Source organism: Lichenostomus cassidix, chromosome 28 (genome assembly GCF_008360975.1).
Source record: "Lichenostomus cassidix isolate B80296 chromosome 28, HeHo_3.0, whole genome shotgun sequence".
NCBI lineage: Eukaryota > Metazoa > Chordata > Aves > Passeriformes > Meliphagidae > Lichenostomus > Lichenostomus cassidix.
Window position 1 is genome coordinate 893,748 of NC_139508.1, and position 27,718 is coordinate 921,465.

At 50.4% G+C, this 27,718-nt stretch overlaps 1 protein-coding gene across 2 annotated transcripts in view; it reads right to left on the reverse strand.

The window, feature by feature from the left end:
- Positions 1-27,718, reverse strand: part of LOC146426052 (fibrillin-2-like) — an 83,522-nt gene that overhangs the window by 41,550 nt on the left and 14,254 nt on the right. Inside the window, exons 3-8 of one of the 2 annotated variants that reach the window (XM_085040158.1) lie at positions 20,308-21,131; positions 18,322-18,612; positions 11,264-11,346; positions 10,485-10,583; positions 8,611-8,706; positions 6,723-6,818 (exon numbers count right to left, since the gene is read on the reverse strand). In XM_085040158.1, the coding sequence (XP_084896284.1) occupies positions 6,723-6,818; positions 8,611-8,706; positions 10,485-10,583; positions 11,264-11,346; positions 18,322-18,488 (541 nt within the window). In that variant the 5' untranslated portion in view covers positions 18,489-18,612; positions 20,308-21,131. Of the gene's footprint in view, positions 1-6,722; positions 6,819-8,610; positions 8,707-10,484; positions 10,584-11,263; positions 11,347-18,321; positions 21,132-27,718 lie in introns of both variants that reach the window. The other variant, XM_085040157.1, reaches the window with a different exon arrangement.

A 27,718-nucleotide genomic window follows, 5' to 3' on the forward strand; every position in this document is an offset into this window, starting at 1 on the left:
TCAACCCACACCAGTCTGGGATTCTGGGATTCCCAAACTCTGCAATTCTGCTTCATAATTAATTTCTTCACCTTAACTCTCAAACATTTCCTAGCAATTTCAACTTTAAACCCCAAACGCTGCAGGAAGAACCAGCAGGTTTCCCATTCCCAATTAGGATCCTCCCATCCTGTAAACTCCAAGGATTTTAACCCAATTTTTGCAGGGTTTTGCCCTCAGGAATGTGGGTTTGCCACTGCCTGGGCTCCTGTGACCCTTGATGAGGAATATTGGCACAGCAGGAATCCAGCAGGAAGCAAAATCCTTCAATGAGATTGTTCCTTCTGCTGGGCAGAGGTGGTGGCACGGAAGTGTTTGATCTGTGGCTGGAAAAAAACCCCTTGAACCCCATTCCTGTCAGGCCAGAAAATTCCCCAGGAAGTGTCTGAGGCAGTCAGGTGTTGGTCAGGCAGCCAGAGTCCGGCTGAGATGGGCTCAGGGAATTTCCAGGCTGGAATTAGCAGTAATTAGGAACTGCCTGTGACCCCAATTCCCTGCTCTGGGATTAACCCTCCTGTCCCTGCAGGGAAATGTTTGGGTTTGATGTGTGAAGCAGCAAAAATCTTGTGTGCAGGGGGGTGACAGCATTGGGACTCACAGGTAACTGAGTTCCCTGGTAAAAAAATCCATGGAAAACACACAGGAAATCCTCCTATCTGGGCAAGAGTTAATTAGCAAAGAATTCCTCATTCCCAGTTTAACACTCCCTCTGATTGGGGTTTCTGCAGCAGTTCAGACTTGGAAATTAATGCTGATAAAATTGGGCTGGGGGTGTCGCTGGGAGGGTGAGAGAAGAAGGATTTGAGAGGGGAAAAAGGAATGGTTTGGAAGTTCCATTGGTGTGAAGGTGGTGGCATCTCCCAAAAAAGCCTTTTTTTGGGAATCTGACCAGAAACACAAATTGTGGGGAGTTACCAAATAATTCCCTTTTTCTTTGACCCAAATTTTACAAGATCCCAGCCCAGTGGACCCCAAAAAACTCAGATTAATCAACCCAAACCCCAAAGTGATGCTCTGAGCAAAGAGCAAAGCAGGGAGACCTTCACCTCCCACCTCATCTCCCACCTCAGCTCCCCCAGCAATTCCTGGAGAGGGAAAATGAATGCGGGATTGTGAGGAGAACACCCCCTTTTAAGCAAATAATTGCCCAAAATAACTTTTCCTATGCAGATGGCTCCTCTGGAGGGAATGAAGCCAAGGAAATCGCAGTCTGGAGAGCCCTGGCTGCCTGCCAGCCCCAGCTGGTGCTAATTTTAATGGGCAAATGATGAAATTTTTAATGAGGCACCAGTGAAATTTTATGAAGGAAATAGGGACGCTTAGGAGATGTCTGAAGCCTTTCCCAGTCGCTGTATGGGATCCATATCCATGTTCCAGGAATCCTGCAGGTCGCTGTCCTCCAGGAGTTGAGTTTTTCCTTGGAAAAGCTGAGGGGAAAGCTGGGATTGCTGCTCCCTCCTCCCTCAGCCTCACAGAGCCACACTGAGCAGCTCCACCTTCCCAGCTCCAGGTGAAATTCCCATTAAAAGGCTGCAAGAAATCCTGGATCAGGCTGGATTTTGGGATCCCCTCGTGTGTGGAATTCCTGACAATTCCAATGGCAATTCCAAGCCATGATTCCCTGGGCAGTCCTGGGTTGGGATCCACATCTCAGGAACAGATTCCTGACAATATCCCTATGGACAATATCCCAAATTATCGTGTCCAGGATGCTCCACAGCTCCTTGGAATTCCTCTGGAATCACAAGGAACTGGGCAAATTCACATTGCCAGAACCTCTTTCAGCTCCTCCAAAAGGTAAAGAAGGACTGTGGCCATAATTTATCCCAGAAATATTGGATTGAGGAGTGGATTGAAATCATCCCTTTGCTGGGAGGGAATAAAGGGCTTTGGAAATGAAGATTTGATTTCCTTTGAACTGGTTCTGGCTGGGGGAAATGGGGAGGGTTTGATCAGGAACTATTCACAAGAAAAGAGTTTCCTCCACTCTTACAACATCCATGGGGTCAGGATGGTGTCCCTGAGTCAATCCCAGTGGGAATTGAGATCCCTGGAGATGGAAAAGTGGGATAATGGCACAATCTTCTGTGTTATCAGCAGGACAATCCCAGACACACAAATCCAGGGTGGGAGCAGATCCAGAGCCCAGCACAAGGGAAGAGACTGAGGAGCTTTTCTCTTCTCCCTCCCTCTGGAATTCCCTCCTGGACAGGCCAGGGCTGGGCGAATTCCTCCTCTCCAAAACAAATAAACAGAGCAGAAGGAAGAGGAGCTTTTTCTTTTGCTCAAACTCCAGCTCCTTCTCACAATAAACAATGGAGGTTTTTCCTTAAAAACTGCAGGACAGAAGAGGCCTGAGAATCATCCCTGGGGAGCTCAAACCTTCGCTGGGATGGAGCCACAAATCCTGGGATTGAGCAGGAGGGGGATGGATTCCAGTGGGAGAGAATGGGATTGGGAATGAGACAGGGATTGGGAGAGAATGGGATTGGGAATGAGACAGGGATCAGGGGAGACAGTTCACACAGAACCCATGGAATCCTGGAGTGCTTGGGGCTGGAAAGGAACTTAAAACCCATCTTGTTCTGATCCCAGGCTGCTCCCAGCCCTGCCCAGCCTGGACACTTCCAGGGATCCAGGGACAGCCACAGCTGCTCTGGGAATTCCATCCCAGCCCCTCCTCACCCTCACAGGGAGGAATTCCTTCCCAAATCCCTCCCAACCCTGCCCTGTGTCTGTGTGAAGCCATTCCCTGTGTCCCTCCATGGATGTCACACAAGGGAAGGAGTCACCCCTGGGATTGCTCCTGCTGTTCTCCAGGTGTTTTCCAGCCTGGATTGAGGTTTTCCAGCCCCACATCTCTGCTCAGCTCTGGAGGAAGGGGTGGGGAGCAGCCCAGGGTCTCCCTGAGGGGCTCCTTTCTCATGGAATACTCATGGAATACTTTCTCCAGCTCGTCATTTCCTCACCTCGGCCAAACACAGCCACATTCCTCAAGTTTAACTGTTTGGACTTTTGCAGAGAAGAAAAAGCTGGCGGGGGCACTCTGCAAGGCCAGACATTCCAAGTGCTGGAAAAACACATCCAAAGGAAATTGGAAAGGGAGAACTTTTTTTGAGTTTTCCTGTCCTGTTTTTACAGTTTCCTGACGAAGTCTCAGCCTGATGAAACCCGAGAGAGCTCCAGGCTCCTCCAAGGAGCACAAAGAACTCAGGGAAACATGGAGTTGGGATCCCAGGAACAGCAGGGATTTGGGGGATTCTTCCTGGTCTGAGTGTTCCTGATCCCAGGAATTTGTGTGGAATCCTTTTGTGGTTTTGTGGGATTTACCTGTCCTGGGATAACGAGCTGGGAGGGGCTGATGGCCAGGACAGCACTGAGAGAGGAATTCCAAAAAATCTGGTTGGGTTTCCCTAATTTTACTGATGGGCAGGAGAATCCTCATCCCTCCCTCCTGCACCTCAGCAGTTGGGGTTATCTGGAAAGCTCTTTGCTGGAATTGGAGGAGTTCCAAGGAATTCTGGGTTCACAGGTCCCCCCAGAAATCAAAAAACAGGAACCAAAATACTTTAGACATTTAGGTGGATCTGCAGACACAGAAATGTGGAATTTCAGGAATCCTCCCTGAGGGGACATCAAAGGGAACTCTCAGAAATAAGAAGCTGCACCTTGATGGGAGCAGAAGAGTGGAGATGAAGAAGAAAATAGGATTATTTTCTTTCCATGGACACAATTTCTTCATGGGTATGGGACTGGAGAGTCCTGGCTTCCAGCTCAGGGGGAAGTTTTTTGGTTCCCCCCCAAGTTTTTTTGGTTCAACTTTTGGGAACCTTGGAGCACAAAGAGCAAAACACACCCTGAGGGTCTCCTGAGCCACCCAGGCCAGAGGAACCTCCCAGGGTGGAGAATGTCACTCTAAAGATCCATTTTTCCAATAAAAAAAGAAGATTTTCTTCCATGGCCTCCACAGGGAAGATTTCATTTGGCTGGAAAAACAATCCTGAATGAAAACCTCATCCCTGAGGCACAGGAGGAGCTCCAAACATCACCTGAGTCAAACTCATCACTCAGCCCAGGTCATTTTTTCCTGCTTGAGGGAGGCTGAAATCAGAGCCATGACATCAAAATCCTTCATTTGGTGTAAAAGCAGCGCCCAGCCTTGGCCTCAGGCCTCACAACCTCAGCTTTTCCTCCCACACTGATGTCATTGGAGCTCAGGTTCCACCAAACATCCCCAGCCCCTCATCCCTGAGGATGTCAGGGAGGGAGGAAATGATGCTGGAATTCTGTGAGTGCCTCACTCTGAGGGCATTGAGCTCCTGAGTGGGGAATTTCCTGGATGAGGTGTGAGGGAGGTTGTTCTGCTCCCAGCACAAAGCAGCCTCTGACAGGAGCTGCTCTCAGCACTCAGAAATTCACTTTATTCCAATTTAAAACTAAAATGATTTCTTGTTATGGTGATAGCAAAGTAAATTCACGTGAAGCCCTTAAATCTATCCAGAATTGGACAGATTTGGGGAGGGATGGGTTCTTTTTGTCAGAGGTGGGGCTCCCAGAATCCCAGAATTCTGAGCCTGGAGCTCATCCAGGCCAACTCAGGGTCACCTGGAGCAGGTGACAAAGGAACCAGGTGGGTTTGGGGTCTCCAGAATTTTGGGGAAGCTGTTCCAGAGCTCTGCCACCTCCAGGGAAAGAAGTTTTCCCTCATGTTGAGGTGGAATTCCTTGTGTTTTGTGTGTTTTTATGCTCCTCACTCATTACTCCACTAATTAATGCAGAGAATTCCACATCTGTGGCAGAATCCAGGACACTCCAGGCTCTGGGATGAAATTTATCCTCTCTCCCAGTGAGGAATTGGGTAAAGAGTTAATCCTTCTCCAGGATAATCCTTAGGATCAACGAGTGGAGCTGAACTGGGAGCTACAGAAGGTCCTGCTGGAGCCTCCTGGTATGGAGATTCCCAAAGATTCCTTCAAACACCCAGAGCTCAGCTGGAGCAGCAGGACACAAATCCAGGATTTCCCCTAATCTGGGGTGGAGCAGGAGCTCAGTTTTGCCAGGAAGGTGAAGCTGCTCCTCAGAAGGTGTCCAGGCTCCTCACCTGGCTGCCCAGCCAGCATCCCCTGGAGCAGGGAGCAGTTCCCAGCCGGGCAGAGCTGTTTGCCTTGGCAGGAGCAGCAGCAGGACACAGCTGCAGGGATTTGTTTTGTCTCTCCCACGAGTCTGGCTCAGCCAAAACTCCGCAGGCTCTGCCAAAATGCTCCTTTTTGTAAAAGGATTTATCCATCACAAACGGCCCCAAAAGCTGCCCCTGCCTGTCCTGCCCCTTCCCCTCTCCACACACACAGAGGACACTTGGGTTTTCCAGCCTTCTCCAGAAGTTTCTTGCAGGAATTTCCAGCTCTCTGCTCACACACAGCCAAGGTCTGTGTGGATTTGGGAATCTCAACATTTCAGGTCCCCATGAGGGAGAAGGAGTGAGGAGCTCATCAGGCTCTGGAGCTCAGCTTTAGGGGTTTGGGGAAGGAATCTCCCAAGGCAGAGCCTTCCAGAGAGAAATCATCCTGATTTTCCATAACTAGAGCAATTCCTGTGTGTGTGTGTCTTGGAAAAAGGCAATGAGGGAGTTTAAAGAATCTGCAAGTGCAGCAAAGCAGGAGAAATGTCCAGAGAAACTGGGGATGTCCCATCCTGGAAGTGTCCAAGGCCACAGTGGGAATGTCCCTGCCATGGCAGGGGTGGCACTGGCTGGTTTTCAATTCCCTTCCAACCCAAACCATTCCACAATTCCCTGATTGTACCCCAAAGAAGCCTGGAACAATGCAAGGTCGCTCCAGTGGAGGTGTGGAGGCTCTGGAGGAGTTTTCCCTTCTCTGCAGCCAGGAAAAGTGAGGCTCAAAGCCCAGCAGAGGCCCTGGCTGGGCTCTCCTGCACCCTGAGCTGCCTCTGGAGGCCCAGGAATGTCACACAGCTCTGTGGAATTGGGTGTATTCCTGCTGTTATTCCCACATCACCCTCCAAACCACACTGCCAAGGCTCCCCAGCTTGGGAAAAACCCAGGAAAAGCAGGAACAGCCCAATCCTTGGGCATGGATTACACAGAGCCCAATCCTGGAGAGCCAGAGGGTGGAAAAACAGGACATTTCCAGGGTGCTTTGGTCTCAGTTCTGGGAGTTGGAGCATTGGCTCTGTGTTTTGGTTTCATTTCGGATCTGGGCCACTCCAGCCTTGCCAAAAATCCTATCAGAGCTGGGAGTGTCCATCTGAGCCAGCAGGAAAGGGAGAAATTCCCTGGCTCAGCCAAACCTCAGTCGTGCCCACAGTGCCCAAATCTGCTCCTGAACGAACCCAGCAAAGCCACCCTGAGCCACATCAGGGAATTCTCATCCTACAGCCAGGAATTCTCATCCCACACCCAGGAATTCTCATCCCACAACCAGGAATTCTCATCCCACAACCAGGAATTCTCATCCCACACCCAGGAATTCTCATCCCACACCCAGGAATTCTCATCCCACACCCAGGAATCCCACGGAGCACTTTGGGCACCAGCTGGGCCAGAGCAGAAATTCAACAAAATCCAGAATTTCCAACACCCAGACCTCAACCCCCAGAGTGAAAGCCAGCCTGGAGCACACGTCCCCTGCTGATGGATCCCAGAATTCCAGGGGATGTGGCCTTACCTCTCTCACACTGGGGTCCAGTGAAGCCGTAGACACACGCACAGCGGTTGGGCCCAATGCACCTTCCTCCGTTCTGGCAGCCATTCTCACACACAGCTGCAGGGAAAACAGAGAATTCCATCAGCTCTGCTCCTGGAAAACCCCCTCTGTGGTGCTGGCAGAGCTTGGAATGTCACCTCCATTGTGGTTGGAGTATCAGAGGTCGGAATGTCACCTCTGTTTTCCCACCCGGAGCCTCTGCGCAGCGAATGAGGAGAAAATCTGGGATTTAATTCTTTTTCCTTGGGAAAATTGTTTCCTCCTCCTTACTGAGCCCCTTTCTCTGAAGGCTATAAACTCCTATTGCACTGGAGAGGATTTCCTGCCCTCTGGAATCTCGGTTCCCTCAGGTCAGCGTTGGGATTTAAGTGGCAGAGTCAGGATGAATGGAGACAAATGGGAAAATGCATGAAGGGAAATGTGTGAGGAATGACAACAGTTGGAATGGGAGGAGGGAACACTGCTCAGGGATTTAATCCCATGTGCCAAGAGCAAAAAACCAAAGTCTGAGCAGCTCATGGGTGACTTAAAATAATCACCAGCTTAAAATATTCTCCCTCCTAAAATATTCCTGACTTAAAATACTCCTGACCTAAAATATTCCTGACAAACTCAGTCCTGCTCCCCTCGGTTTAAACCCTGCAGTCTGAGCTCCCAGCCTGGAGCCAAGGGAAGGTTGCTGCTCCACTCCTGGATCCAGGGAATGTCCTGAGCAGAAGGAACCCCAAAGCTCCTGCCCTGCCCTGACTCCCCTCAGCCCCAGCTCACATCCCAGGCTCAGTTCCCACCCCGAGCCGAGGAGCTGCAATCTGTTCCCTGAGCCACATCCAGCACTGGGATCCAGCCCTGCCGAGCTGCCAGGATGTGCTGCCAACGTGGGAACACTGGGGCTGCAGTGGGAGCAGCACGTAGTGAAGGCTGCACGTTCCATCCCCAGCCTGGGCTGCTGCTCCTTTGGATTTTCCCAAGCTTTTGCTGCTCAGGATGAGATTTTCCATATGGAGCCTCTGCCTCCGGCTGAACTTTTGGGGAAGTTTGAGTACAAAGGGATCAGGCGGAGCTGAGGGGGAGTCTGGGGGGAAAGGAGGGGTTTGCTCATCCTTAAAAATCCTCGTTGAGTTCCCTGGGAGTGATTCCCACATGGATGCAGGGATTTGGGATTTGCCTGGGAAGTTCGAATGGATCAGAGATTCAGAGATTTTGGGCAGAGTTGCAAATTAAAATGTATTACATCATCTAATACATATAGAATATATAAAAATAGATCGTTTAGAAGAGCTATAGAATGATCTAATTGTCATATAATAATAGAATTATATTATTATATGATAACAGAATACATAATTATATATGTATTAATGTATAAATGTAGATGTATTATATACGATATGTAATATAGTATATGTTATTATATATATGTATTATTACTATATTATCTATTAAAATATAATACAGATAATCTGTATTTCCTATATTTTCTGTACAGTATATATAGTATACATAGCATGTATATATATATTATCTATAATATTATCTATGTGTTACAATATATTGAAAAATATATTTTATATATATGTATGTATATATATATAAAAATATATAAAAATCATATACTGGCCAATATATTAATGATTTAATTGTATCTAATATCTATATTTTGATGCAGAGCTGTCTCTGTATTGCTCAGGAGAGAGGGCTGAGATTCCCAAGGAAGGAGAACACAGTGCTGATGTTGGAGTGTCCCAGGTGCCCTTCCTGTTGCCATTCCCCTTCCCATTCCATCCCATCCCATCCCATCCCATTCCCATTCCCATCCCACTCCACCCCATCCCATCCCGTTCCCACTCACGCTGCCCGCAGTAGGTTCCGGTGAATCCCTTCTGGCACAGGCAGGACTCCTCCGAGCAGCTCCCGCCGTTCATGCAGCGCACGCTGCAGCTCTGCACTGGGGACAGGGACACACAAATGTCACCCCGGGATCCCTGACGGGCTGGGAAGGGCTGGAATTCCAGGGAATGTCCAGTGGGGAGTCAAGGAATGTCCTGAGCCGGGAGTGACCCGCAGGGATCGTGGATCATGGATCCCTGACTGCAAACCCCAACAATCCCACCCTGGAGAGATGTCCAAAGGCTCCTGGAGCTCTGGCAGCCTCAGGACCATTGACCATCCCCTGCTCAGTGCTCACCACCCTCTGGGGAAGAACCTTTCCCTGAGATTCCCCTAAACCTCACTCCCCACAAACCAAAGGCCTCCATCCTTTCCCTCTGTTGGGGATCAATCCCAACCCAGCACCTCCAGCTTTGTCCTTCCTGCAGGATTCCCTGCCCATGGCACTGCAAACAAGGACACAATTCCTGCTATCTCCCTGTCTTTCACAACTTTGTCACAATCCTTTCTATGAGGACACCACGCTCTTCCAATATTTTCCCACCCTTTTTGTCATTGTTTTCGATTATTGCTCCATTTTCAACCCTTTCCACACTTTGGGCTGTCAAATCTGCAAAATTCCTCCCCAGCAAAGCCTTCTGAGGAGTTTGGGGGAGATGGAATTCCTTTGGTGGAGGAAAACCATCAAGTTTGAAGATGTTTATCCTCCTTTTGCAAACACAACGTGACCCCCTTGGCAAGATCCAGTTACTAGCAGTGGGTTTTTTTAAGGAATTTGGAAAGAAAAGCACGAATCTTCCATTCTTCCATGTGAAAATTCAGCTTTCCCACTGGATTATGACCCACTGGATGTGACTAAGGCACTGCAGGAAAACAATAGCAATAAATAAGTTGGGAAGTTTTGTCCTGCTGTGGACACGAAGTGTTGGCTTTAACTGTTTCCTCACTGCATGATTTTTAAGGATTTTGGGATTAAAGCAGCCCAAAAAGGGAGATTTGAGGCTCAACACCGAGTTACAAACACAGGGCAGTCAGCTTTCCCTGTGGAATACCTGGAACAACACATTCCAGGCACTGTCCAACACTTCCAACTGGGTTAATCCTATGGCTGCTGCCTGGTTTGTAGGAATTCTGTGGGGGATTTGTCTCTGCTCACTCCCTACCCCACAAAACAGCCCCTCCAGAGGCTCCTACAACACCTTCACTCCCTGGAGTAGGAAACCAAGCAGGAAACGCCGTTCTTTGTCATTCCAGAGGAGGCAGAGTGGTTTGATCGCCTCTGGAATGCACAATTTGTCTGTTTTTTCCACAGCAATGCAGCCCCCAAGGCCCCCCCAGCGAATTCCAGCTTGCAGGAGCCCCTGCAGAGGAGCCCCGGGGATGCCAGGGCTGTGCCCAGATGGATGCACAGCTCTCGGCATTCCTCACATTCCTGGCTGATTGCTCCCACATGGATCTTTCCCCTCCCAGGGCTGCCGGCTGAACTTCCCGGGGGATCCGCGGGGAGATCTGAGCACAACGTGGCGTTTTGGGAGCAGATCCTGGGAATTGCCTCCTCCCTCCCAGGCACACCCCGACTGGGGTTCAGAGGGGTCACTTCATCACAAAACTCCTCTGTACTGATGCAAAATCAATTCCTGGGGCTGATCTCCATCTGAGACCTTAGAAGACTCTAAAATCCCATTTATTTCTGCAGGAAAAGCCCTCAAGGACAGCACCCCAAAACATGGAATATTTCGTGAGCTCTGCCCAGTTCTGAGCAGAACAGCAAAGATTTGATTCCTTTCTCTTTTGGGAGAGCACAGAACTCCTGGGATCACCAGGAGAATTCCTTACCTCCAGCTGAGCCACAGTTGGGGGAAAGCTGTCCATTGGAGCAAGTGCACATGTTTGGTCGAGAGCAGAATCCATCCCCACAGGAATTCCTGCAGATTGCTGGAGGCACAGGAGGACACTGGGATCAGCACCTTGGGAATTCACCCACGGGTGGCTCTGGCTGCCCAAAGGATGTGGATTCATCCCTTGGGAGAGGAATAACCCAGGGAGGGGCTGGGGCAGCTCTGTGGGCAGAGCAGGCATGGGAAGGACCTGAAATCCCACCCTTTTCATCCCACAGAAATGCAGGACATCATGGATTTTACAGCCCTGGAGAGCCCAGCCAGGAAGGAAAACTCCCAAACCAGGTGGGGTTGATCTCAGTCATCCTCCTGGGGCTCCTCAAAGATGTAAATTCCTGCTTGGAGCCACCTCTGGTGACATCACATCTGCAGTGGCACCATCAGCTGGTGTCCAACGGATTTATTCCATCGGAACAAGCAGGAAATCCCTTCCTCAGGAGCCAAATCCCTTCCTCAGGAGCCTCCTGTCCCAAAGCAGCCACTGCCAAGGGACAAGGGACACTCTGGCAGAGGATTAAAGGCTAAGTGAGATCAATGGGACCACTTGGAGCCACCCTGGTTCAATCTGGATCAGCAGAACTGGGAATTCCCACAATCCCTGCTCCTGCCCCGTGCTGAGCTCTGCAGTGGGAGTTGGGAATTCCTTCCCACAGGGCTGGCAGCTCCCTTGGAGCAGGGAAATGACAAGATGGATAAAATGGATACAGGGATACTCACGGACAATGCACTGGTTCCCTCCAGGAAGAGTTTTCCAGCCAGGACAGCAGTAGGAATGGAACCTCGAGCCACAGACGTTGGGGCTGAAAATCAAACACAGTTTGGGGTTTTTCCCTCTGTTTCAGTGCCTTTGGATAAATAAATCCAGGCTGTTCCAGCACTGCTGGAGAGCAGGGAAGAACTCCATGGGGACATTTCCCTCCAAACTCCATTCCCTCCCATTTTGTTTTTGGGTCTTTGGTCAATATCAAGGAAGGAAGAGGATTGTGGTGTCAATTCCATAGGCTGAGAAAGAAGGAAGTTCAATGGAATGGATAAAGTGAAGTATTTTTAATTAGGGGTCAGACACTGCCTCTTTCCAAAGGGGATTCATCCAAGGATTTCTCATCCTGGGAGATGGAGGGTGAGACGAAAAGATGCCAATTGTTCCTCCCAGAGTCATCCTTGCTGAGCATCTGCTAAAAATTAGCAGAGTTTCAAAATAAACCATGGGGAGAATCCACTCGGAATGGGCTGGGATTAATGGTGTCCCAGGGATGACCCAGGGGAGAAGGGAATGACATTCCAAGGCAATAACTCCAGAAGGGCAAAGCTGGTTTGCAGGGGGGAAAAAAAAATAACATCTTCAGCAAATTTGGGATAAAATTGCTTTTAGAATTATCAGCAGTTTGCTCAGGGCTGGGAAACACAAGTTGGAATGAGAAAGAAGGTCAGGATAAAAGGGATGTTTTAAAGTCATGGAATCACAGAGTGGTTTGGGTTGGAAGGACTTTAAAACTCAAGGATTTCCACCCCTGCCAGGGACAGGGACAACTCCACCATCCCAGGCTGCTCCAAGCCCTGTCCAACCTGGCCTTGGAGATTCCAAAAAATTAAATTCAAAATTAAATTTAAAAATCTGGAGGTTTTTTTCCCCTCCTCACTCTCAGCTCTGCCTCCTTGGGGGTTTTCCCACAGCAGTCCTGGAGTTTTTCCATGGATGCATCGTCCCTTCTCACCTTCTGAAAGGGCTCATTAGCTAATGAGAATTATGCAAATGAGGTGAATGCGAGGGCTGCTAAGGAAGGGCAGAGGCAAAACAAAGCTCAGCGTCGCCTTTGTGCTCTTTAAACAAACGGGATTAGGGAGATAAACAGGGACAGAGTCAGCAGGAATTTCAATGGATGGCAAGGAGCTGTGCCTGGCAGGGACTCCAGCGGAGAGCTGGGAAACGAGGAAAAACCTCTGGAAGGGAAATGATGGATGGGAAATGTTGGGAAATGTTGGAAGGGAAATGCTGGATGGGAAATGCTGGATGGGAAACGTTGGATAGGAAATGCTGGATGGGAAATGTTGGATAGGAAATGCTGGATGGGAAATTTTGGATGGGAAATGTTGGATGGGAAATGAAGGGAAATGTTGGATGGGAAATGATTGGAAATCCTGGACAGGAAATGCTGGATGGGAACTACTGGATGGGGAAACACTGGATGGGAAATGCTGGATGGGAAATGTTGGGAAATGCCAGATAGGAAGTGCTGGATGGGAAATACTGGATGGGAAATGCTGCATGGGAAATGCTCACCAGCTCAGTGAAAATTTACCTAATTTCAGGATAATGAGGATTTTCAGTGCCAAAAGATGGGATGTCTGCTATCCACAGAAAAGCTTCTTTAAGGAGGAGACAGGGAAGTTTCTTTTGGGATTATTTGTGACCCCCCTGCAGCCTTTCTCTCATTGTGAAATTCAAACAAAATGAATGTGGATGACTTCAGCCTGTGGTTTTGCAGGGACAATGATCCCACCTCTCCATCTGAGCTGGAAATCTTTCCTCCAATTGAAGATTTGCTCTGGTTTTGGTCTCTGCTGGGTTTTTGCTGCACCCCTGGGATCAACTCTCACAATGCCAGCTCTGCAGCCCCCTGGCCTCAGCGGGGATCACGAGGGGACAACAATGCCAGGGTGGGTTTTGGGAAAAGCTCTCCCCACCCAGGGGGATTTGGGATCTTGGCAGGGCGTGGGAACAGATCTGGAGCAATGCTGATTTTGGGATCTTTGGCACATTAGTGTCCCACTCATCCCCCAGGAAATGCTGAGAGGATTTACTGCAGGGAATTCTCAGCTCGAGGAGTTCTCTGCTCACTCCCCCAGGCCTGGCTGGGCTTGATAAGGAATTTGTGAGGGAAAAATTCCAGATATCCCCCTGGGGAAGTCAGATCTGCCCCTGTTCAATGTGGGGACAATGGCAAGGTCCTGCAAAGGGGATTCTGAATTCCTCCCATCCCTGGTTCTCCACAGCAGCACCTGAGAACTTTTAGGAATGGCTTCAACCCCCAACAATTCCAATTATTTTTGGTTCTGAGAGCTGGGCTTTAAAGGTGAGAGGTGCTGAATGCCTGTGCCTCGAGGAAAAGCCACAAAGCTCAAAACTTCCAACAGAAATTTGGATGTGTAACATTGCCAGAGCAAAAATATTCCAAACTCAGCACCTAGAAACATGGAATCATAAAATCCCAGACTGGTTTGGGTTGGAAGGACCTTAAATCCATCCAATTCCACCTCTGCCATGGGACACCTTCCACTGTCCCAGGGTGTTCCAGCCTGGCCTTGGACACTGCCAGGGATCCAGGGGCAGCCACAGCTTCCCTGGGAAATCTCTTCCAGAGCCTCACCTCTGAGAGATGGAATTAATTTTTTTAATTATTCCTATTCGGTTTCATCAAAGGAATGAAGCAAAGAAGAAGGAAAGTCTTGGAAAGGCTGAGCAGGGGTTGAGTTCCAGCTGCTCTGGTTGATGCCAAGTCCAAGCCCAATAATCCTGATGATTTTCTATTTTATGGGTTTTTAGCAAGGGGGGGATCTATAAAATCTTGTTCTACACTTTTGCTTTGTCCATAACAGCATTTTTTCCCCCTTTATTGAGTTCTTCACAAATCTCTTATGGGCAATGGTAGGAAAATCTCCCTTATTGGTGCACTTTGAATTCAACCCCTACAGACCAGCAAGAACCTTTTCCTTCAAAAAAAGACTCAAAATCCAACTGATTTCCAGGAACTCCTTCACACTTCCATTTGGAAAGCAGCGCTACCAACTCTTCCATTTTTTTTTCCCCCCCTTAAATTCTGAAATAAATCAAAACTTCAAATGCAGCCCTTAAAACTTCCAGACAAAACCCATATAACCTCTGCGCTCCCCCGCCAGATATCCCCTCGCCATTCCAATATTCTCCCTCACGACTCCTGCCAAAAACAAGAGAACCCAGCCACGGCCAGGAGGCCAAGATCAACCATTTCACAACATAAATCAAGGCCCAAGGAAAATTGAGGAACAAAAGTCTCGAGTCAGAGGTTTCCAAGTGCTGCCTTCACGTTGTTCCCGGTGTTGTTCGTAGTATTCCAGGGCTGGCGCTGGGAACAAGGCTGGGACGTGTGCAGGACGTGGGGCTGGAAGCTCTGCAATGTGCTCCAGAGGTGGCTGGGTTGCAGGGCAGAGCTCCAGTTGCACCTTTGCTGAAGGACATTTGGGCTCTTTGGCTAATTTGGTTTTTTAAGTGTTGAAATCATTGTAGTTAAAAGCTGTTTTCCCACCCCAACGAGGGGCTCTGGCTCCCTGAAATCCAGGATTGAGTTAAAAATTGGGAAATTTCAGCTTCTGGTGCCTCTTAGGGGCAGCTTGGTTCAGGGAATTGTGAATTGAGGCTGGAAAAGCCCTTTGAGATCATCAGCAGCACCATGGTCACCCCTGTGTCCCCAGGGGTCACATCCATGTGGGATTGGAACCTCTTTAATTGCTGAGGTTCTGGTGGAACTGCAAGGTCAGGGATGGAGCTGGATGCAAACCCTGCTGGGAATCCCCCATGGAACTTCATCCCTGATCTCTAACATCACCCCAGATTCAGCTCCAGGCTCATTTGTGTCCTGCAGCCCCAAATCCCAGCCTGTGGATTTCTCTCTCCATCACATCCAAGCTCAGGGAGATGGAGAATTCCCTTCCATCCATCCATCCATCCCCAACTCCTCTCCTGCAGCTCCAACACTTCCCTCTCCACTCCCCACTGGATAATGAGATGTCACAAATCAGCTGGAAGCTGCTCCTGCTCCCCTTTGCCCACCATGGACTGGGAAATATTCCCATCCCCTCAGCCCAAGGCTTCCCACCAACGCCTCTCCCATCCATCTTCTCCATTGCAGGGCCCAGCTCCTAATTAATGGGCTTGACATAATGAGTTGTGTTCAAAGTCAGCCCTTTATTCTTCCTCGCAGCCCTGAAGTCCCAGGAAGCAGCAGTGCCAGCACGGCTTGGCCTAATCATCTTTGCTCTCCCCTTTGTTGCACACATTCCTGCTCTTGGAAGCTGTTCAGGAGTTCATTAAAGCAATAATCCTGTCCCAGTCCTGCCTCAGCACGGGATTTGTCAGGGCTGGGCCCTTCAGGAGAGGCTCACTGGAAATTGTCTCTCCTTTAATGAGTTTAAGGCTAGATTAAAGCTGGGTTTGGGTTGTGATTTATTGCTCCCCATCCCGTTATTAATTGTTATTTGGGAAAGCAGGGCCGGATAAGAGGCTTGTTTATTTTGCATTTAATACCCGCTTTGCATTTATTTCATACTTTCCCCTTTATTGAAGGAGGCTGGGATGGGAAGGAGCTCTAAACAAATATAATTCCAGCAGAAACACATCCAACCTTTTGGCCTGAACTGCTGGAGCCTCTTTTGCAAGGCATATCTGACTGTCCTCATGCAGGGACAGCAGTTGGGCACCTGGAGTCACTGGGAGCAGCTTCTCCCTCCCAGTCCCAGGGTTTTCATGGGTTCTGGATGAGCTTTGAGGTCCTTCCAAGCCAAACCACTCTGGGATTTTACCAAACCCACAGGAAGTTGTTTGTGCCACTTGTAGGTGATATTTAAGAGAAACTGAACCCACATTTGGGTATTTTTATTTTCCAGAATTTAAAAAATCCCCCAAAAAGTCACCTGGATCCCAATTGTCTCCCTGCTCCTCTGGTGTGGTTCTGTTTTCCTGCTCCATTTGGGAAATGACACAGTTTGGGATGGAGGGAGAACAGGAGGGACAGGCAAGGATAAAGCCCAGGATCATGGAGGCTGGAAAACTTCTGAGCTGGAGCCAAGGGCAGGCTCAGGGCAGGAGATTCCAGGCTGAAATGGGTTTATCTCCCTGAAAGGGAAAGCTGGGAGGCTGTGAAGGCAAATGCCAAAGCAAATATTTGAGATGGTGTGCTGAGCTGTTCAATGGACACCACGGATCAATGGGATTAGAGTTCACTGCGTGGCTTTGGGGAAGAGATAATTCCACAAAATGCAGTCACCAGATCACCCATGTGCCCACATTGTAAAACAGCCCCAAATTTCAACAGCTGACCCAACCTTCATTGACATTTCAAGCTGCACCAAGAAAATTCCCCCTTGGTTCATTCCTTTGGCCACCCTGAGAGAACCAAACCTGGAACTGTGACTGATCTGATTTTCCCAAAGGGAAATTCCATGGCAGCAAAGGATCCTGAGACCTTAAAGCAGCAAAAGCCAGGGCAGGGAAGATCCCAGAATTATGAAATTTGGAAACAACCTGAGAACATCAAGTCCAACCTCCCAATGTTGATCCACAATTTCAAATTCCCAGAATTATTTCAAGGACAAGAGATCAACACCATTATTTAAAACATGTCCCATTTCTCTGTCCTCCATTTTCCTCCTGTTATCAACTCAACTCCACATCAAATCCTTTCAATCCTTTCTAAGAGCCTCTGGATGTGGCAGAGCATCATCCCAGGGTGAGATAGAAAACCAAGAGCTGGGCTTGGGAAGGAAGAATTTGGGTGCCTCAAGCCAAGCTTGGCTTCCATGGAGGTGAAGAGACTGAGGAGAAGGTGGGAATGCTGGGAATGCTGGAGGAGAGAGGTTTTTTTTCAAGAAACAGCTTCATTCCCATTAATCATAGCCCCCTGGAATGGGTGGGGTTGGAAGGAACCTCTGGAGATCATCCACTCCAACCCCTGTAAAGATTTGGGATGTTTGATCTGATTTGGGATGTTTGATCTGATTTGGGGTGTTTGATCTGATTTGGGGTGTTTTCTCTGAGGGATGAGCACGGCAGAAGTCCTCAGAGGTCACCCCAGGGGATGCACATGGAGAGTTTGGAAAGCCCAAATCCCTGGACAACTGCTGTCCATCTTTTCCAAGTCCATCACAGCAGGCCAGGAAGGCCACACCTGGAATTCCAGGAGGAGATGTCTCCATCCCCACAGCTCCATGCTCCAGCTGCAGCCCAAAGCTGCCCCTTGGCCTGGCCGGGCAGGGAGCAGAGCTCTGCCTCCATTCCAGCAGCATTCCCGGCATTCCCGAGCCTCTGGCACAGCCCAGCCCGCGTGGATCCCGCGCTGCTGCTCCCACCGACACGGGAAAGCCTCCAGACGGACTCAGAATAAGCCGGGATCAGCCAGGAACCATCTTAGAGCCGCAGAGCAGAGCTCAGCTCAGCCGGGCTCTCCCGCCGAGCCCTGACTCCCTCCTCAGGTGGAAAAGAGCTCCGGCTGCAGCTCGGCTTTGGGAGGGACCGAGTGTGGCTCCTTCTCAAAGAAAAGCCACCCAGCACAGCCCAGAGCCCCTGGGAGCAGAGCCAGAGTGACAACATCCCACGGGTGACATGGAGCCACAGCCACTGCTCCAGGTCATGGAATGGTCTGGGTTGGAAGGACCTTAAAGCCCATCCAGTGCCACCCCTGCGGGGACATCTTCCACTGTCCCAGGGTGCTCCAAGCCCTGTCTAGTCTGGCCTGGGACACTCCCAAGGATGGGAAATCCACAGCTTCTCTGGGAAAGCTGTGCCCAGCCTCTCAGGGAGGACAAACCCACCCACCAGGTGGGTGTGGGGGCTCTCCGGGCACTGCTCAGTGCCCAGCACTGCTCCCTCAGACCTGCCTGGCTGTTCCCTGCACCCTCAGCTTCCCTCCTGCAGCTGCAGCTCCTTCCCGAGCTCAGGCAATGCAATCCTGCCAGCCCAGCTCCGTGTGCTGCGATAAAAACCCCAAATCCGCTTTATCCGAGAGACAAGGAATGCAACTCACCCTCGCAGGGAGTCCTGGCCCCTTCTCCTCACCCTGCTCGGGGGTCTCTCCTCGTAGGCTGCGAATCTGTCCGTCTGCAGGTCCCCCTCATACTGTCCCCAGGCTGGTGGCACCAGCAGCACAGCCACACAGCCCAGCAGGAGCCTGGCCAGCCACCAATCCCCCATGGTGGCCCCAATGCCCAGAGTCCCCCGAGAGCTCCTTCCAGCTGCAGGCTCCCTGCTGCCCGTGCAGGAGGATGGATTTTGGCAGCAGCCCCCGGGTGCCAAGGAGCCGTCCTGGAGTTCCTTTCTGGAAGGAAAAGAGGGAAAAGGAGACACATTTTTAAAGACTTTCCCATTTTTGATTCACCGATCTCCCCAGGCAGCCCCTGCTGGAGTCAGCCATTCCCCACCACCTCATTGCCAAATCTTTCTTTCCCAAGAGCTGGAAATCCTGAGATGCCCAAGAGTTGTGGTTCTGCCTCACATTTCTTTTCCACCCCTCCTGATGGAGAAACAAAGAGCAACCAAAGTCCTCCAAGCAAGGGAACTCCAAGAAGAGCAGATCCTGCTCATGGACCATCCTCCTGCAGCTCTGCTGTACTCCGTGGTGCTCCAACAGGAGATCAGCTGCTGAACAACCTCCCAGCTCATCCAGGGGACAGCAGCCCTGCGATGGGGACAGTCCCCGGCATGGCACTGACCCCCCGAGCCCTGGGGACATCGGGAGAGTCCCAAGGGTGGCCCCTGGGATAGGGTGGGTGGTCCTGGGGGGCTGCTGAGGGGTTGGGGAGCAGGCAGGGGGGACCAGGCTGGGATCAGGAGGGAAAGGAGAGGAGGAATCCCAAGGGAAAGGCTCTAAAAGGGATCAAACCCCACAGTCTGCACCCCTCCTCGAATTCCTGTCCCCCAATCCCCCAGCTCTGCCTGTGGGGAGCTCATCCTTCCTCCTCCTCCCGGCTCGGGATGCAGCTCTCACCTCAACACCCCCAAAATTTGGTGTTCCAGGAATGAGGAATCCTGCTGGTGAGCCCCGTGTACCCCGGAGAGGGAACAATCTGTGCTGCGAGAGGCCCCGGGTGGGGAAGGAGAGGCCCCCGAGCCACCCCTGACTGTCCCCCCTGCTCTCCCACTGCAGCTTTCCCGGGCCAGCCCAGCCCCAAAAATCAGCCCAGACAGCACAGAAAATGTGTCTGAACCAAAAAAAAGAAGAAAAAAAACCGCCAAAAAAACCCCTTTAAAATTATTAAAAAATAATTAAAACCAATTAAAAGTTCAATTTCCCTCGCTGCTCCCAGGGTCCCAGCTGGGAATGTCCGAGCTCTGGAGGGCAGGAATTTTTCAGGCTCTAAGGTTTCAAACGCAGTGAATGAGGGGAGTGGGAAGGGGAAAGGCAGGGCTGGGAGACAAAGAAAATGCCCTTCCTGCAGCCCCCGGAGCTCCGGCTCGGCTCCCCGGGCTGCGCTTATCTGCAGCCACACAAAAGGCGGAGTGTTCCTCGTCCCGCACTCCCCAGGCTCGGGGAGCACCGAAAAAAGGGGCAAAAAAGCAGAAAAAGTTTGCACTGCAGCGGTTTAAAGCGAAGGAATTCCAGCTGCATCCATCGCCCCGCGGGGGAATGAGGAGGCTGACAAATGATCGATACACGGGACATTCCCGGAGCGCTCACACAGGCATGGAAAAGTCATTTACACCCGCCAGAGAGTTACAGTTTCAATGGAATAAAAGCCTCCAAAAGTTCTTCGCAGCGCTGAGAAATTCCAGCAAACCCCACTTGTAAGAAAGGCGCTGAGAAAGCAATGAGAGAAATCAACCCCAAAAAATCAGATTTTAAACCGGTTGGGAAGGAAGCAGGAAAAAACATTTCCAAGCCAAACCTGGGAGTGTGCAAATTAAATCGATTTAAACGAAATGTGCAAGACACGATCAAACAGAGAAAGGAACGGTTAAAGAGAAAAGAAATCAGCTGTGCAGCTCCGGAGCGAGGCGGAAAGTGGTGAAATACCTTTGTGTCCTGGGGCTGGTGATGTGCCCAGAGCTCCTTTGTTTAGTGGAGATCTGGGCAGAAAAGAAGGGACTAAAAGGCTCACTCCTGAAGGAGAGAAGAAAAGGTACAGCCTCATCCAGAGTGGCCAGGGGGAGGGCCCTGCGCCGAGAGGGGACCACGGGCGGTGGGAGTAGCTCAGCCCAACATTCTTCAGCCAAAAGTTCTCGAGGAGGGGCTGGGGGAGAGCTGGGGCTGAGCGGAGCAGCGCCGGTGTCACCTCGGGGTTCCCGGGAATCTGCCTGGGAGAAGGAGCTGCGCCGGGGGATGAGGATGAGCCCGGATTTCGGCTGAGCCCGAATTTCAGCTGATCCCGAATTTCAGTTTTTCCCGAATTTCAGCTGATCCCGAATTTCGGCTGATCCCGAATCTCAGTTTTTCCCGAATTTCGGCTGATCCCGACAGGGACTTCACCTCAGAGGGATCATTCGGGTTCAATCAGGGGTTTAGGCTTCGTTTTGGGGGCAAATGGTGGTGTTACAGCAGGGAAAAATCAAATTTAAAAGCACTTTTCTGGTTGGTTATTTTCCTGGTTTTAGCGTAACTCACGTGAAACAATGAAGGAAAGATGGATTTTTGAAGGAATAGGTGACCCAGCCCAAGACCTGCACACTCAAAAGTTACCTTGGCTCCAGAGGAGAAAAGTCCTGGAAGTTAAAAAGCAATTTATCTGAATAAATATATTTTAAATAATTAATTTTAAAAACCCAAACATATTGGTGATAGCCAGTCTTTCTTCTGAGGAAGAACTTTGTCAGCTGGGAGTTTAATTCCACTCTTTGGCTCTGTGAAAAAACAAAAGAAACAATAAAACCAAAAAAAAACCACCAACTTTCCTCTGCCTCTTGCTTTAGGGATCACAACTGATGGCTTTTCTTTAAATAACACAGAATAAAATGCACATAAATCCTCCTTTCTGCTCAGTGCCACTGCACACCCACGGCTTTTCCCAGGGTGAAAGCCCAGAATTCTCCCAGGAAATCCCAAATCCAGCTGCTGCTCAGCTCTGGGGGCTCAGAGAGGCTCCTGCACCAAACGGGATCCAAAGGGAGATCCAAGGATTCCCCCTGGTTATCCACATCTGGTTATCCACATCTGGCTATCCACATCTGCTCCAGGCCCCTCCAGCTGCAGCCATCGCTCAATTCCCAGAGAATTCCAGGGGAGTTCATCCCTTCTCCTGCTCCCTTTGGAATGCCTTCTCCACTCCTTTGTTCTGTCCCTGTCCCTGTCCCATCTCTGTCCCTATCGCAGTCCTTGTTCCTATCTCTATCCCAGTCCCTATCCCCTGTCTCATCCCTGTCCCTGTCCCTATCCCATCCCTATCCCTGTCCCTGTCCCATCCCTATCCCTGTCCCATCCCTGTCCCTGTCCCATCTCTATCACAGTCCCTGTTCCTATCCCTGTCCCTCTCCCTATCCCCTGTCCCTGTCCCTCTCCCCATCCTGTCCCTGTCCCTATCCCATCCCTGTCCCCATCCTGTCCCTGTCCCTGTCCCATCCCTGTCCCTGTCCCATCCCTGTCCCTGTCCCATCCCTGTCCCTGTCCCACTCAGCCCCACAGCTCTGCAGGGCTCAGGAGATGCTCAGCCCAACCAGCACTGAACTTTGGGATAACAGGGAATGGAGCTGGGCAGGGAATGGAGCTGGGCAGGGAATGGAGCTGGGCAGGGAATGGAGCTCTGCCAGCCACAGTTCCCATTCCCTGAGCCTCATCCTGCCCTAGTCCAGCTCAGCCTGGGCTTCACCTGCCTGGGAAGGGCAGGACTGGGGCATCTCATGGGAAAAAATAACCAGAAAGACCAAAAAATGACATTTTCCTCCCTCTCGAGGGAAAAAACCCTTAAACCTTAGGCTCAGCTCAAGATGTCCCAAAGATAAACTGCCCAGGAAGGGCTTCACTTCTTCATGGGTGAGGCATAGTGGAAAAATGCTTGTAATTAATTATTAGTGTTATTAATTACGTGCTTGGAGTAGAACCTGCAGAGTAATTGAGTTTTTTGCTGCCCTGGGCAGAGTGAGAAATGAAGAGAAAGGAGTCATTTAGGGGTGATTTGATTTAGAGGTGATTTGATGAATGTTTTAGCTTGACCTGAACATAGAATTTGATTTTAAAGAATACAGATTTGGTTTTAAAGGGCTTTTTAATTAATTTCCAATTATTGTATTTATTCAAACTCCTAAAATGTTGTTTGGAAAGGGAAAAAGTACAGCCTATAACTTTACCTTTAATGAAATCAAATATTTGCAGATGATTCATTATCTGCCCAAACTATCTGACAAATTCAGAACAGATTTATGAGTTTTTCCCAGTCTGGATTTGGGAATTTTTGCCATGTCTCCTGTGCAACCAGGTGGAACTGTGAGCAATAAATAATGCAAATGAGGGTAGTGACAGGACAGGGGGGAAGGGTTTTACACAAAGAGGGGGGTGAGATGGGATTTGGGAAAGAATTCTGCCCTGGGAGGGTGGGGAAGCCCTGGGATGGATTTCCCAGAGAAGCTGTGCTGTCCCTGGATCCCTGGAAGTGTCCAAGGCCAGGCTGGAGCACCCTGGGACAGTGAGAGATGTCCCTGCATGGCAGGGCTGGAAGGAGATGAGATTTAACTTCCCTTCCAACCCAAACCATTCCAGGATCCTTTGATCTCCCACGTCTGACAAGACAGGGAATTTGGGTGTCAGCCCTGATTCTTTCACCTCTTCCCTTCATTTCTGTATCAAAGTGGAGCTGGTTGAGTCCCATCAGGGCTGTCAGGAGCCCCCAGCAGAGCTGCCTGAGAGCCTCTTGAACTTTTCCATTCCTGTCTTTATTCAGCGTCACCTAAAAACGGCCTGGGCTAAAATTAGTCTGTGTTGCTTCTCCCAGGATGACACAATTGCTGTCAGGGCAGCAACAGCTCTGAACTGTGATGTCATTTCAAAAAAAAATCAGGGAAAAAAAAAAAAGAAAAAAGAAAAAAAGCAAGTTCAGGCTCTTGTGCTGCAATCCTTGCAGAGATCCGAGGTCAGGGATTGATGCTGCTGTTCCCAGCTCCCTGCCAGGCTCTGGCCTGGCCAGCCCAGGGCTGCTCTTTGCCATGGAAAGCAGGGAATTTGGTTCCTGGGGACGGGGTGAGAGGGGCTGAGGGGACACAGGGATCAACACGTGGCTGCTGGACCTGCACTGCCCACAATTTCCAGAAGCTTCCCCTCCAATTTCACAAGGAGTTGGAGATCAAAAGTGGCAGCGAGCAGCTCCACATGAGGCACTGAGAGACACTCAGGAACCAACGCAGACAGAGCTTTCCTCGGGGAGATTGTTCCACAGCATTAACTCCTTCCCTTGCTTCCCAGCTCCACACACAGCCAGCAGCTTTTGAACCCCAAACCAGGCTGATTTTAACCCCAAACCAGGCTGATTTTAGCCCCAAACCAGGCTGATTTTAACCCCAAACCAAGCTGATTTAAACCCCAAACCAGGCTGATTTTAACCCCAAACCAGGCTGATTTTAACCCCAAACCAGGCTGATTTTAACCCCAAACCAGGCTGATTTTAACCCCAAACCAGGCTGATTTTAACCCCAAACCAGGCTGATTTTAGCCCCAAACCAGGCTGATTTTAACCCCAAACCAAGCTGATTTTAACCCCAAACCAGGCTGATTTTAGCCCCAAACTAGGCTGATTTTAATCCCAAACCAGGCTGATTTTAACCCCAAACCAGGCTGCTTTCCCCCCTTTCCCTGACATTAAATAAATAATCAGCCTGGAGCACCTTCCTGCCTCACCTTTGGCTCAGTCCAGTGACCTTTGTTTGTGAAAAACACATGGAAAAGGTCCTGTGTGGACACGAGGGTTCCTGAGAATTTTCTGAGCTGGGGAATTCCATGGCTGAGCCTGGAGAACATCCCTGGTGATCCCAAGGATGTAAATTATCTCATCTCCTGACAAAGGGAATAGCAGGCAGTGGCATTCACCTCCTGGGATGAGCCACAGAAATCCACTCCTGCACCTTGTCCAGATGCCTTTAAAATTCACCAAAAAATCCCAAGCCTAAAAACATCCCAAGGGATCTCTGTGGCAGCCACAGCTTGTCTGGGAATCTATTCCAGGGCCTCACCACCCTCACAGGCAGGAATTCCTGGCTCTGCATTCACTGTGGATTCACTGGGATGAGAGGCTGTGCCCATCCCAAAATTTTGGGTTCAGACAGGACCAGGTCAGATCCAGACCAAGAACTCAGGAAGCTCTGAGTGACCTCAGGGTCGGGGCAAAGAGCCAACAGAATTCCCCAAATCCTCACTGCAATGCCCAGGGCTGGAGAAACTCCCTAATTTTCCACACCCGTGGGAGGAATGATGCTCCAGGGATGTGGCACTGGGACGGAGGTGCCACCAGGCAGGACAGATCCCAGGTCCCCACTGAGGCCAGGCCCAGGCTGCTGGCCGTGGGGAACATTTCCAGCCTCCGAGCTTGTGACCACGGTTGCAACATTCCTTTTGTTTTCTAGGAATTCGACTCCACCAAGGAGGGAAACCACAGGGAAATTGTTTCAGTGTGTGCTCTGGATTTGGGAGAGGAGGGATGGGGCCGAGGGATGATGTATCACACACAGCTCCACAGCCAAGAGCTTTAAAAAAACACCCTTTGCTTTAAACCCAGGGAAAGGGACTTTTTCCCTCTTTGGCTTGGCAGGGGCTGAGCCCAGGCAAGGGGAGATCAAAGCCAGGCGAGGCTGCTGCGAAAAATCAAGCCCTGGACATTTATTAAGATTTTATTCATAAAAAGCCCTGCTCCGAGTGCAGTGGGATTTCGCTGTGGAACTTTTGACACGGGAGCTGCCTGATTTAGAAGGAAAATTGCCTCTTTCTCCTGCCAGCAGTAAGGCGATCCCTCCATTTCCTGTGAAATTCCAAGCAGGGACACAAACACCTTTCTTGTTGCCCTCAGGTGGGCTGCAGCCACATCCAGCCCTTGTTGCCAGGGTGAGGAGTGTCCCCACCGTGGGAGGGTCACCCCAGGCAGATGTGGCTCTCCCCACCACATCTGTCTGCCCCAGCCCCACGCTGCTCCCTTTGCCCTCGGTTCAATTCCGAGTTTCCCGTTTTCCAGCCTTTTTTGTGGCTCTTTTCTCCCCTTTGTGCAATCTGCAGCACAGAAGTTTGACTTGGCAGCGGGGCTGGAACAGATGGAGAGCACTGGCCCAGCTCCCCAGATCCCAGGAACTCCTGCTCGATGCCGTGGGCAGGATTTCCAGCCACTCACTGCCTGGATCTGCCAAGACAGAACCTAAAAAAAACCCGTTTTCTGATGAAGGAGCTGGAATTTTCTTTAGGACAAGTGACCACACAAGCACCCTTTCCCCGTGGAAGGTGAGAATTCCACACCAGCAGATTTCAAGGGAAAACAAGAGGATAATTTCAAGGAAAGCTGGAATATTGATATCCCTTCCTATGATTCCCTTTGCAGGAGCCCCGGGGTGGTGAATCCACTGGATTCTCCTGAAGGTGAGGATGAGGCAGAGCTCTGCACTTCCTTCCAGCACATCCAAGCCATGAGGAGGCACAGGTTGGAGTCATTCCTCCTGGAAAACATCCTTCTTTTGTCTCCCAGCGCCAACAAATGAGGAAAAACCACGTCCATGCCCAGGAATGTTGTGCCCAATCCAAGCCCAGAGCATCAGTTGGCGCAAGGAGGGAGCAGAGGAATGAATCCACAGGGACTGGAGAGGTTCAGGAGGGGAGCAGAGGGCGAGGATGACACTCCAGAGTTACTCACGAGGCCTCTCCCCATTGCCCTCAGCTCAGCAGGGCTCATAGTGAAGTAAAAATGAGAAAAGAAAGGAAAAATACTGGAGGGAACCTTGTTTGCTGTGTGAAGAGCCTTTCCTTTGAAAAGCAGGTGGGTTCTTAGCTCAGGAATCCAGGCAGGAATGGGAACATAGAAAGAGAGAGAAAACACACACTGGATCCTCCACGTGAAAAAATGATGGGATTGAAGCAGGGCAGAACAACTGAGACCAAAGGCTGAGGAGCTGCTGATGGGAGGATTAAATGAAAAGTCTTGACTGAGTTCTGTGTCCTGTCAGGGTTCTCAGATCAGCCCAGCTCTGCCAGTTTTCCCTCACAGGAGAAGTGCTCCATCCCTCTGATCCTCATCGTGGTCACAGAGATGAAGGTGTCCCATGGCAGGGATTGCACTGGATGAGCTCTAAGGTCTCCTCAAACCCAAACCATCCTGGGATTCCAGGATAAGGGAGCCATTCCCTTCAGAGCTGGGCTTGATGATCCTTGTGGGTCACTTCCAACCCAAGGAAGTGGGTTTTCTGTGATTCCAAGGTGACTCCGGCTGGATGGATCCTCTTTAGTTCCTCTCCAAGTGTTGATAGATCCTGCTCCAAGCAGATCCAGAGGGTTTGATTGATCCTGCTCCCAGCAGATCCAGAGGGTTTGATTGATCCTGCTCCCAGCAGATCCAGAGGGTTTGATTGATCCTGCTCCCAGCAGATCCAGAGGGTTTGAGATCCTGCTCCAAGGAGATCCAGAAGGTTTGATTGATCCTGCTCCAAGGAGATCCAGAGGGTTTGATTGATCCTGCTCCAAGGAGATCCAGAGGGTTTGATTGATCCTGCTCCCAGCAGATCCAGAGGGTTTGATTGATCCTGCTCCCACCAGATCCAGAGGGTTTGATTGATCCTGCTCCCAGCAGATCCAGAGCGTTTCGCTGATCCTGCTCCCAGCAGATCCAGAGGGTTTGATTTGATCTGCCTTTCATGCAGGATCAGCTGGTAAATGCAAACCCTCTCAGCCTCCCTCCTGCCTGGGCATCCCTCCCTTCCCTCCCTGTCCCAAATTCTCCTCCTCAGAAGGGGCTGCACGAGGAGAGGCTGCAAGGGGAGCACTGCCAGACCACCCAGGCAAGGCTGGAGCTGCCCCAGTTCAGCCTGCGTGGAGCAGCTTGGCCATGGCAGAGCTGCAGCCCAGCGCCACAAAAACACTGCATTTTGTTCCTCAGCAGCAAATCCAGACTTGAGACCTCCCTGGGACATCCCAAATGCTGGAGCAGAGCCTGACTCTGCCCCCGAAGAAAGGGGGAAAGCTTCATCCAAATGAACCCAAAATTCTGCCCTGCAAACATCACCTCGGGGTTGAGATCCTCATCCCAAACTCTTCCTGCCCCATGGCCTCATGTATCCCAAACAGGCCAGGGAGGACTCTAACCCCAAACCTGGCTACCAGAGGTTTATCAGTTTATCCCAAACCCTGAGGGTCTGACTGGTGTAAGAAGAGTCCAAAACGTTCAGCATACATTTGAAAGGAATTTCTGGAAAACACAGCAAGACCAAAAGGGATTGGGAAGAAATCTGTGTCCTGCAATCCCTGGGATCCAATGGCC